Source organism: Parasteatoda tepidariorum, chromosome 11, assembly GCF_982258835.1.
Source record: "Parasteatoda tepidariorum strain Cologne lab strain chromosome 11, Ptep-v5.0, whole genome shotgun sequence".
Taxonomy (NCBI): domain Eukaryota; kingdom Metazoa; phylum Arthropoda; class Arachnida; order Araneae; family Theridiidae; genus Parasteatoda; species Parasteatoda tepidariorum.
The window spans coordinates 85,257,004-85,269,610 of NC_141765.1; the positions used below are offsets into that span (position 1 = coordinate 85,257,004).

The 12,607-nt window shown below is 30.6% G+C and overlaps 1 protein-coding gene across 9 annotated transcripts in view; it reads right to left on the bottom strand.

Moving 5' to 3' along the window:
- Positions 1 to 836: 836 nt before the first annotated feature.
- Positions 837 to 12,607, bottom strand: part of cu (NADP/NADPH phosphatase nocturnin) — a 131,442-nt gene continuing 119,671 nt past the window's right edge. For all 9 annotated transcript variants that reach the window (XM_071187930.2, XM_071187931.2, XM_016052885.4 and 6 more), the window contains 3 exons: positions 9,299 to 9,525; positions 5,602 to 5,953; positions 837 to 1,999 (listed from right to left, as the gene is read on the bottom strand). In XM_071187930.2, coding sequence (XP_071044031.1) covers positions 1,534 to 1,999; positions 5,602 to 5,953; positions 9,299 to 9,524 — 1,044 coding nt within the window. In that variant the 5' untranslated portion in view covers position 9,525 and the 3' untranslated portion in view covers positions 837 to 1,533. The remainder of the gene's footprint in view (positions 2,000 to 5,601; positions 5,954 to 9,298; positions 9,526 to 12,607) is intronic.

Consider the following 12,607-nt stretch of genomic DNA (forward strand, 5'->3'; position numbering starts at 1 on the left):
TATTGAGAGAAACTTGCCTTCGTGGAGGACTTTTTGATGGAATGAACCCGCAATTGCGCTACATGGAGAGGAAGACCACGAGAACCTCCATCGGTTAGCCTGATGGCAAGAGGACTCTAACTCATGGTCCGTCTACCATTGAGAATATTTTACGTCAGCACTGTGACCGGTGCGAGCCGGATGCGGAATTCGTATCGACCAACCATCACCGGGATTCAAGCCCGGTTCACCTCATTGGAAGGTGAATGTAACATCCCTTTGAAATACCCAGAAATTGTAAGAACCTGTTTAAATATTTTAAGAGGTACTGTTCCATCTGAACTGGAAGACGGGGTATATAACAAAGCGATATTCATTAACAATGGCATAAACAATAATAAGAAATAGTTATTTTTCGATATCCAAATTGGGCATTCTGCCAACTGCAATGGTTTTCCAAAATTGTTATTTCTATGGTTTTATCTGGAATGCAATTACGTGCAATCACAAGTAAATAAAACAATTAACAAAAATACATTAAGTAGCCCAAATACGTTATAATAATTCCCTATCGGTTCTGTTTTTTTAAATTTAGAATTAACAATTTTCAAAAAATGTAAATTTTCTCTCATACATTCCGAAATTATAACTGTTGGCGAATTTTGTAACTAAGAAATTATCTCAGTTAACCTTTTGTGATAAAAATTTTTTTCCCTCGGTAGAAAACCATGAATCCCTATTTTTTTTCATTTTTTTTTTATAAAAAATTGCTTATTGGGACTCCCGATAAGTATAGGTAAATAGTAACCCAGTGATATTGATATAAAAAATGCGTCTTAGAATAGTAAACACAAATATATTCAAAAACTACTTTTATTTGTATATAATACAATAAAAACCTTAACACCATTTCCATTTTATATCACAGTTCAACAAAATTACTGACAAAAAGCTTCATTTAACATTTAAAATATGTAAAAGTCTTTCATAGGTCGTTGTAAATATAAACAAAGCATAAGAGATCTTGCAAATAGCAGCATCGTTCGTTATATCAATAACAGTGAACCTTGAATCTAAAAAGTTTAAATAACATAAAAATAAATATGTTCACCGAGTCTTTTATAAATATATTCATCGCATGTTAGACAAACTATAGCCTAGAGAAACACTTCAACTAAATATATTACGATGCTTGAATGCTTCTCTTTCGCGAACAGTTGAGAGATCATAATGATGTATAGTAATAAATACAATGAAAAAAAATGATAATTAAGCCAATTTTTTTTTGTCTTAGGCTGCTTTTAGTTAAATAAAATCACATCAATTTCATAGGAAAAATTAATTTAAATACCTCGCATAACAACTCATAATGATGTAATAATATTTTAAAAAGCAACGTTGTCTCGTTTTACAGCAATAAGATTCGAATTGTGCTAGGTTGCATGTGAATCTAAATGGCTTAAGTATTTGAGTCTGATTCCAGCTGAATGTTAAAACCAGTTTCACGTTTTCAGTTCTTTGGTGAAAAACAGTACGTAGGCTTAATTTACTTTTTTAAGTTTCGCTTAAATCTAAATCAGCTACCAATGAGAAATGATCCGATGGGTATTTATAAGAAGGCACACGACCTTCACCAATATCTTCACAAGACGGAAGTTGAAGAAGATTGCTAACTTCAAAAGAATTTCTACTGAAGAATATATAGTCGAGTGTTTGACAATATTCACCATCTTCTCGAATTTTCCAAGTAGTATAAGCTGGTTCAGTTCGCTTATTGTTTAGGTAACGATAGGCACTGTCTAAAGGATTGATGTCGTCGTTGAGAACTATTTTATACACAGGTTCGGCAGGATTGGCGTTGAAGTCACCGGTCAAGATGACTGGACTGTTACCACTAAAAACTTTTATAAAATCCATGAGATCTTTACCTTGCTCACGTCGCATCGTTGCTAACAAAGGCCCTTGTCGAGCTTTCAGATGAGTTGTAGCTATCCAGAACACTTTGTCGTCACTTTTTCTCCTAAAAAAACGAATAACTCAAATGATTAGACTCAATTAACGAATTATTAGACTAAAATAACGAATAACTCAAATAATTAACGTTGTTTACCTTAGTTTGTATTTTAGCACAAAGGTCGCCCACTTGTGCATTTAATTAGACAGTTAGACGAAAAAAAAGATCACCGGATAAAAAAATTGTCACTTTAAAAGAAATCATGGAAAGAATAATTTAATACCGTGTAACTCTATGATGTTTTGGAGGTATTTTTCTTATTATGAATTTGACCTGCTTACTAAGATAGCTACAAACATGAACTAGTATGATTAGTTTAACATTCAGGATAATCAAGTATTGTCTTTTAGCCAACATCTTCTTGCGCTATTGATACCTCTATTTTTCAGGAGGACAACAACAAAGCTGATTGCACTAAACAAATATGTGACTGGTGTCATTAAAATTTACTTATTATGTTTCTATTGTCCTGCAAAATCATTTAAATTGAAGTACATGAAGTAGTTGCGAAAGAACATCGGATAAGAAGAGGGAAGCAACAACCTCGTAATTTGGTGGAGTTGTGCGACCAAATCCTCATCAAGCGAATTAAACTGCATGCGATGCCCCTGTAAAAATCTAGTAGACTCCTATCTTAACTTAATCTACGCTGTTACCAAATCCAGAGTTTCATGGTATTAAATTATTATTTTCATGATTTCCTAAGATGTGACTCGCTTTTTCGTCCGGTGAGCTTATTCCATTATAGCACAAGTCATAAATATAACTAAGAAATAATGTCAGTTTTATTTTAAGATCGAAAAATGCCTTTATAATTGCGCTTCTCATGTTCGAATAATTATATATTGTATTTCACGCGTCAAATTTTCCCCTATCGGTGATTTTTAACAGTTTATTTTTCCTTTTAGAAATTGAAATACACTCTATAACAAAAAAATCGACGCACCAAGAACGCACTAAGACGCGCAAAATCGACGCTCGATAAGGCTGGAATGATGCCGACTGGGGATGTATAGTCTTTAGCGACGAATCCCGCTTCCAACTGTGTCCTGACGATCATCGAAGACGTGTTTGGAGACGCAGAGGGCAGAGGGGGGATCCTGCCTTCACTATTGCACGCCACACCGGCCCTCAACAAGGCATTATGGTCTGGGCTGCCATTTCCTTTGACAGCCGGACCCCTTTGGTCGTCATTAGAGGTACACTTACTGCACAGCGGTACGTCGACGACATCCTAAGACCTGTTTTGCTACCGTTCCTTTTGCAGCGCCCTGGGCTGGCTTTTCAGCAGGACAATGCCAGATCACATACGGCACGTGTTGCTATGAACTGTCTGCAAGCTTGTCAAGCTCTTCCTTTGCCTGCCAGATCACCAGATCTCTCTCCCATCGAGCATGTCTGGGATGTGATGGGAAGGCGATTGCATCTGGCACGGAATGTTGATAACCTCGTTCGACAATTGGATCGAATTTGACAGGAAATACCACAAGAGACCATCCGGGAGCTTTATCGGTCTATGCCACGCCGTGTGGCAGCTTGTATCCAGGCTAGAGGCGGGTCAACACCTTATTGAACTTGTTACTGTAACTCCGCAATAAATTACTCAATTGTTCTGAAATTTTAATCATTTACTATTCAGTACATTGTTTTCCTATCCACCAATTTTCGCCTTAATCGGACAACTCCTTCTTGGTGCGTCGATTTTTTTTGTTATAGAGTGTAGAATACTCAGTAGAAAAATATGTTCCAATTTTTTTTGTTACATCTTACCCAAATTTTTTTATCACACTTTTTATGGATCACGATGAGAATGGTTTACTAGTTCCTAATAAGTTACAATTCGAGAATTTTTTTACATCAAACTAACTTTTTTCAAGAAACAGAATTTTACTAAAATTTATGCTCTTGAAAAAAAAAGCAACTAGTCTGGGAAATTTTATAAATTAAAAATGGTAGCACACATTTTCCAGTAGCTTTATCAAAGCTCTAAGAAATATTGCGATTTATTTCCATAAAAAATTTATATATAATATGCAACATGGAAAAATTTGAAAGTTTGGTTTCGTACCAAAAAACAGCAATTTTGAAAAGTTAAGGCTTTTAGCTTGATAGGCATTTTATATTTTTTTAGGCATATTTTTTTAATCACTTGAACTTATCTGAAATATTTAAAAACTCGTGCTTTAAGGGGAAACCCACATTATAAAACAAAATGCAGAAATAAAAAATGATTTTTTTTCTAAGTATAAATGCTTTTCATGTTTGTATCACAAAAATAAATCAAAATTAAGCTTACCTACGATTAATTTATAATTTGAACTTTTACTTTTATTCGTAAAATAAAGTTCCTATCCTTGGCTTATTTTTATTTATATAATATCATATAATATATAGCTTTCTAAACATATCTAATGTAAATTTGGGCTTCAACAGTCTAGGATGGTAAGACTCTAGGAAAAATCTAGGAATTTTAAACAGTGTTTGAAGTGTTAAACAATCTGTGGGTTTGAGCTGTGTTTCGTTTATTTTAACTAAATTCATCACTATAATGTTTATTCATTTAAAAATTAAAACTAAACCACAATTTCTAATATACATTAATTCTACTATTTTTTATGCGAGACACTATTATATTATTCGTAATAATAGCTAATGTTAATTATATATGTAGCTGTTTCCTAAACCTAAACCACAATTTCTAATATACGTTTAATATACACACTAATTTAGTATTTTTTTTATTCCAAACACTATTATATTATACGTTATAATTAACAAAGCTTTGATTTCGTTGATTTCAGGTTTATAAATTAATTATCAGGCTTGAATTTTTGAAATAATACATCACTTGTATTAATCGCAATAAAATTAAAAAATTGAAAAATAATTAATTTTTTTTATGTTTCTTACATGAAGTATGTACGCTGTTAATATACGTTAATATACTTTACCAACAACAGCGTTAATACAGAAAGTTTTTACACAACTTTAACAATTTTTTACATAATAGAGTTTCCCAACTAATAAAACTAAGGTAGACAACTTCCCTGGTATCATTAAATTGGCATAATATTACGTTGATTTGTGGCAAAAGGTGCTTACATATTAAACATAGTTAGTGAGAAATTCTAATTTTCTTGCGATTTTGATTTCTGTTGTAATTTTTAATCAAATTAAAACAATCAACATGTACACTCTTTCTTTCAAAATACGTGATGTGATTTCGCAAACAACGTCGAGTTAACTCAATAAAAAAACGTAGGATAACATCTTTACTTGGTAACCGATAGAGCATTGATGCATTGTTAATAGGCAGGTACAAGAAGCGCAAGACTGAAAAATTTCAGTACAGCCTTGCTTTTAGAAAAATTCAAATTTCCATGACTACCAAGATTCTTTTAACGGTTGAAACATAAACATATGACTGTTATATTGTAAATTGTGATGAAATGTTTATAATTAAAATAATTGGAGTTTAAATTACTTCTCAAGAAAACTAGCTATAAATAATATAGTTCCGCTACCAGATTTTTGTTTCTTTTTCATTTTATTCCGGCCCTGAAGTCAATTCAGTCATCTTAATAGAAAAACGCTAAAGTATATGTTACCTTAATTTGCAAAGGAGAGCAACTTGGTTAGATTGGTATCCCCAAACTTCCAAAGATCTTGTCTTCATATCTAAAAGTTCAAATTTGTCTTCGTTGATAAATATGGCACAGCCATCAGGTCCATTGTTTTCAGCAATGTAAAAACAAGGAGAATCAGGTTTAGGATAGAATACACCCCTAAATCCCAAAGGAGAAAGAGTACTCTTGAAAAATTGGTAATGGTCCACTTCTTGAAAACAGAGAATATCTGGCTGACAAGAAACCATTTCTTCAAGAAGACGCCATCGTCGAGTGCTCCATGATAAAGCATCTAGAGGACAAGCCACAAACTTGTCAGTGTTGATTGCGAGGGCTAAAAAGAATTTTCAAAGATTAAGTGTTTAATATAAGAGTTAAGGTTGATAAGTGTTTTTAAAGTTTTCATTGATAAAATATTGCAAACATGTGTCAAAAATACAATGTACTTTATAATGTTCAGGTTGGTTGTTCGATCAGTCATTCAAATGACTGATTCAGTTTCAAATCATTTATACCGAGTACAAGCAGTGATTTGAATAAACTTAACAAAATATGTTATTAGAAATCATGATTCGAATCACTTCTCCAAATGAGAGTTGAATCTTCAATTAAAATAATAATTTATTTTAATTTATAAATAATTAGTTTAATTATTATCTTCATTAAAAATATAATTAATAACTAATCTTCAACTAAAATAATAATAATTCAAATATCTAATAAAGAATAAGGTAATACTTTGTACTATGTAGACTAAAGCAAAAAAACAACGAGAATAAAGCACTAATGAAAGTACATAAATTGACAATCTATGGTTTCAGTTCTATAAACAAGAAACTTCCTCGGTGTCTGAACGTCGAATGACGTTTTCACTTTTTTTTCCGCTTTAATAATTCAATTAGATTCAAATCTAATGTATCAAACCATTAATTCAAATGTATTAAAATATTAATTTGAATAACTGATTTAAATGAATTGATTCCGAATAACTTGATTCGAATAGTTTATTTTAGCTTGCTTGCTTTATTCAAACTACCGTTGATGATTCACTTTCCAAATTCTATTCTATGTTATTCATCAACTTGATAAACTGATTGTCTTGTATCGTTGTAGGATGACCATTTCTGCTTTGTATCCTACTACGTCTTTCTAAGATAGCTTACGCAGTAGGCGTCATTCTCCCACAATCTGTGTGTTTATAGATTATCAAACGGGATCTTGAACTCAAAAATGAATTACTTTAAGGAGTAGAGTGTACTTGACTGACGTCAAAAGTTTAAAAATCTTTCACTAAGAAGCACGTTTCTGACGTCATTTCTACGTTTTTTTTTACTGACGAAGCTTATCACTATATCTTGTAATATCCTTAAAAAAGCATTTAAGAATTCTTATAATAAGCTTTATTTTTTTAAAAAAATTTTGTTGTCTTTGCCATTTAAAAAAGATACTAAATACAAATAAAATTCCTAAAAAAATTAAATGCTAAAAAAAAAGACCATTGTCATTAAAAATTAAAAAAAATATTTATAAACAAATAGTTCAGACACAGATTTCAAAATTAATTTCTCGGTTTTTATGTAGAGATATTTCCTGATATATCCCACTGAATATATAAGTAATTAAAACACATAAAACAGAAAAACCACAAAGTTAAACACATAAAACAAGAAAAATATCGTATCAAAAATATTTTTTGGCTTAGAAAAATTAGTATTGCAAAAATTGAGAGCAAGAATGAGATTTCCGTCCTATACATAGAAAAGACAGGAGTTTTTTCAGAATGAAAATACTTTAAGCAAATAGATTTTTTAATATAATATCTTAAATATATTTAATCAAAATTATACAATAAATTTCAAGCACTGTTCTTTTGGCTATCATGACCTTTTTATTTTCTACCAAGGAGTATATTGTAGCAAAAGAAATTGATTCAATAGTTACAGAATAAACACAAAAAATAAAAAGCTGCATTATATTATCAGATAGTGAATATTTACTCTAGTAGCTTTTGACTCGTTATAGCAGCAAGAACAAATAGATAGTTTAGTAGTTGATACCCTTGCTAATGTAAGTCACTTAAAATTTTTATAAGAATCTACATTGAAAACAATCCATAAGAAGTCAACATTGGGTCCGTTTAAAGACAATTGATTACATCGATTATTCGCAAACATCAACATCCTATAAGGTTTTAGCTCTTTTTCTGATTTAGTAGTTTGCACAGTTGAACAAAACTATGAACTTGATTTAGTCAGTTGGCATTAAGAGTTGAGAAAAAAAGCTAAAGTAAGTTGAATTCAGCTTTATTACAGTACACATCAGGCAATATCGATTTCAATATAAATGACAGTTTAAAACTTAAAAATTATGCTTCTAGCAATGGTGATATCAAGCACCTTTTCAGATATTCATCTTTCGTTTTCCATAAATAATGCAATGCAATATGCAATTTTAATGAAAGATTCAAGAATCATAAAAATTCGGAGTCAAATGCATAAGATATTAAATTAAATATTTGCATTAAAACCTTTTTAAATATTATATTGTGAAGAATTTCGAAAATACCTGCAAGCCTGCTGGGAAAAACCAAGCGAGTTTTAAGGCAGAGGGAGCGTTTCTTGTTTTTATGGGGCGCCATCTATGCCAAGAATACGACTTCACCATACGACTATGCCAAGAATACCACTTCGATTTTGCGGACCTATTCATACATCCATTCATTCATCCACAGATCGTAATTTTGACCTGCCAGAGAACGACCAATCTCCAATTCAGTACTCCCAGAGTAGTGATTCGTTAAGAAAACATGGAGTATTTTGTGATCCGACAGATTTAACGCGAATCAGTCACCATTTACTAAACGGGAATCTTCGACTGGAATCGAACTCACGATCACTTGGACATTGGCCCAAAGACATATTAACCAGACTATACCGGCCCTTACACATAATATAGTCTCATTAAATTAACTGAGTTTAAACGAAAAAAATTAATATTAAAACTCAGTTTTTTCCTCCAAAAATTGTTCAGGTATGAAATAATAAAATCTTAATAGAAATAACCAAGTTTAATAAAGATACTTGTAAGGAACTAAATTGCATGGTTAGAAATACTAAATCTGAAAATCTTGTTCATTTTTTTAATACAATCAATATGTACAAAATATTCTCCTATGCTATTGTTCAGAATGAGAGAAGTTGAATATTTCAGATTTATAACAAATCGTAGTGCTTGACAGATGTTAACTTTCTTTAATGTAAATATATATTACGTGTCTTTATTTTATAAGGAACTCACAATGAAATTTTAACTATAATTAACTTATATACAAAATATGGTATCATATAACAAAAAAGTTGACAAAAATCACAATCAGGGAGAAAATAGTCTCCTTTATTATTGTTCAGGATAAGAGATGTTGAATATTTGAGATTTATGCCAAATCGTAATATTTTACAAATTTTAACTGTTTTTAAGAAAAATTTATAATACGTGTCTTTATTTTATAAAGGACTTAAATCGAAATTTTAACTCTAATCTACTTATATACAAAATATATCAAAGACCAAATGAAATAGTTTAAGTATAAACGGCCTTCGGGAAAAGGCAATAATCATCAATAATATGTTTGTTTGTTGCAGTAAGGATTACAACCAAACAAAAAAATGTAACGCCTTACCTTGAGACAAAACATTCCATTGCATAACTCGGATGAGAGTATCTGAAGTGTTTTGGGAGGAATTTTTCACATTTTTAAATGATCGAGTAATTTTGGGAGGAAGACAAGAAAGTTCTTCTTGACAACGCAAGTGCAAATCCTCCCATGTCGATACATTCTGCAGAAGTAAGTCATTGTCAGCTGTATCATCGTTTAAGATTTTAGGCGCTGAGGTGAAACTACCCATTCTAAAAATAAAAAAAAGAAACATAAATAAATTACGTAAACATAATGAATATTTTCATAGTAAATCAATTCCATTTCAAACAAGCTAATTTTTTCTGTTCTATTTAGAAAACAAAATTGCTGTTGGGTTAGATAAATAAATTTTTACAAAGTTATTTGCGTTTATCTTTATTTTAATAGTTGTTCAAAGAGATCTAGCTGTTATTAGTTTACTTCTTTTATATTAACGTTAACCCTTTGACGCAGAATATTTAATAAACATATTTTTCACACTTGTTTAATTATTTTGTATCAATTTAGATCAAAAGGAGTGAAAACTATTATAGTATTTGGCATTTTAATAATTTATGGCGATCAAATACAACATGGAACACTAGTATCTTTTTCAGCCTTAAAGGTAAAATCTTCCAAACAATAATTTTTCAAATTTCCTTTTATTTGCAGTTATTTAGATCTAAGAAAAACAGTTATTCATCATTGAAATTTCTTAAATTTACAAAATGAATTATTGATAAATTTTTGAATTTGAATTAAAAAAAAGTAACACCACTGAACTGTGCACCGCGCCACGAAATATACACATTACATGTCAGTAAACTGATGTTTGAATTTTCTTACTCAAACAACAATATATTTGGAGATTTTTCGAGCATTATAAATAAAAAGCAATCGAGCTATAAGACGTATTAAGCACATTCAAAATATTCTTTTAGTGGTATTAATGGTTATCAGACAGAATCACGCTGATGTTGGCTAAATGCGACGCTCGTAACGACAGAGTTAACTAGAAGAAATTTAAAAAATTAGTAAAGTACCTATCTGGTCACAGTGATAAGGAATAGATTGACATAAAATTTTTCCCCTTGCAAAAAGCTTGGCTTACACTGGCTAAAGTCCTTCATGTAATAAATTAAGTTTAATATACTAGAATGGGGAGAATCGCACAAGAGCCTGATGCAGTTATGCTTTTTATGTGTTCAAAGCAACTAACCTGCGTAAAAATGGTAAACTGCATTAAAATCTAACCAAAGAAACAAAATTAAAAAGTGTTAGAAAAATCGTCAGTCGCAAAACCATAAGTGAAAGGGACAACTATAAAACGGGCACAAGGGCTTCTTGGGGGTCGTGGAATCGTTATTTATGTATTTATGTGAAGAATATAAATTGATAAAAAGTTATTTTATGAATTATTTTTAAAGAGAATTAAAAAAAATTGCGCAAAAAACAAACAATTAACAAATCAAACTAAATTTGTTAACGCTCAGAAAGTGTGCAGTTTCAATACTTTTTAAATGCTTCCTTGACTGCGAACGAAATTATTATCGAAATATTTTGAAGTAACAGTTGTTAAAATTTTTTTCCTAACAATCTCAGATAAGATTTTCATTAAAATGCTTTAATTGATATATTTTTATAATTCAGATGCTTTCTATATTGTTTAATTAAGTTAAAGAAAATATTTTTTGCGTGTGGTAAGGAATATTATTCCCTAATCCCCCATTCACATATAAAAGATTTCATTTGAGAATTTTATGACAGAATCCTCCACAAATTAAAATATAAGATTTCGGGAAATAAAGATTAGTTCCATATTTCATTCTAATACTAATAGATGATTTGGTAAAAAAATCAATCAACATCAATGGAGCTACGACATTATCTTTACTACAGAAGATAATAATTTTATTGTGTCATTATAAGATAGTTACTCTCGATGAAATTATAATAGCTTTTAAATATTCTGTATTTTAAAGAATTACGTATCAAATTACGGTAAAAAGTACCGCCACTCAAGCTGCCGGTACTTTTAGTAGTAAAATCTATTTCTTACCAGAACATGATATGGAACAAAAAATCTGATATACCATAATTTTTACAGTAATAATCATTATAAAATCACCGAATTACTCTAATTAAAGAAATATTACTATAAAAATTACGGTGCATATTTTTACTGCAATAATTACTGTAAAATCGCTGAATCACTCTAATTAAACAAATGTTACTGTCGAATTTAATTTTACTGTAAAATGGATGTTACGGATGAGGCACACAAAGTGCCGGTACTTTGTGCCGTAATTTGATCCATAATTTTTTAAAGTGGGATTTTAAAAAAAATGGGAAAAAGTTTTTGTGAAATAACATACTTCAGAAAATTTTAAAATTCAAAAATGAAAAAAATAAGGACTTCCTTTAATCGGTCATTGATTGAGCAGTTAGTTCAATGTCGATGACCGTCAAAAAACATATAGCAAAAATAACCTTCTCAATCAAACGACCACGCCTAAATTTCCCACGTTCTTTATTGGCCTTGATCTCCTCAACAGGTAAAATTGACAACTGAAGACCATGAAAAACTGAGAGATAAGTGATCTTAAGTTCAGTTAATCTTAAATATGATCTTAAATTGCTGAGTTTCATGCATATTTTACGTATGGATCTGTATGATTTTAATGGAAAAAGCGTGAAAAACAGTAACACAACAACGACAACAAACAAGAACATAGAGGGGAAAATAGTATTGCCACAACTTCTTGGTGCGACAAGTATATATTTTTACCAACCAGAATTGTCAAATGTTATGGCCAAATATATAAATTATTTGGTGGAGGCATAATATTGCATAATACAGAAGAAATGCTATATTTTTGGTTATATGGTGTATGCAATTTCAAAACCACAACTTTAAAAATGAATTTTTATACATCAATGAACTCAGGACTACAACGAAGTTTTTCCTGTACATAAACATAATATAGTCCATACACTGTAAAGAAAGTTCCTGAAAATGTACGGCAAAAAGTACCGGGTGTTCCTAATGTTTACCGTAAATTCAATATTTACTGTAAAAATTTTTGATTGAAAAATTAGAAAAATCTGAGTGAACAACCGAAATTTAAACCCAAGAATCCCCTTTGAGATGCAAACAGGAAGAAGAGAGAAAAGCTACCCTGACCCTTTATTGGCATTTATGGATACTACTGTTCCTGTATACCTTATTGTAACAATTTATTAGTACTGCAGAGTTACTTTACGACAGCATTTACAACAAAAAATAATAAAATTAATATTTGAGTTTTTCAC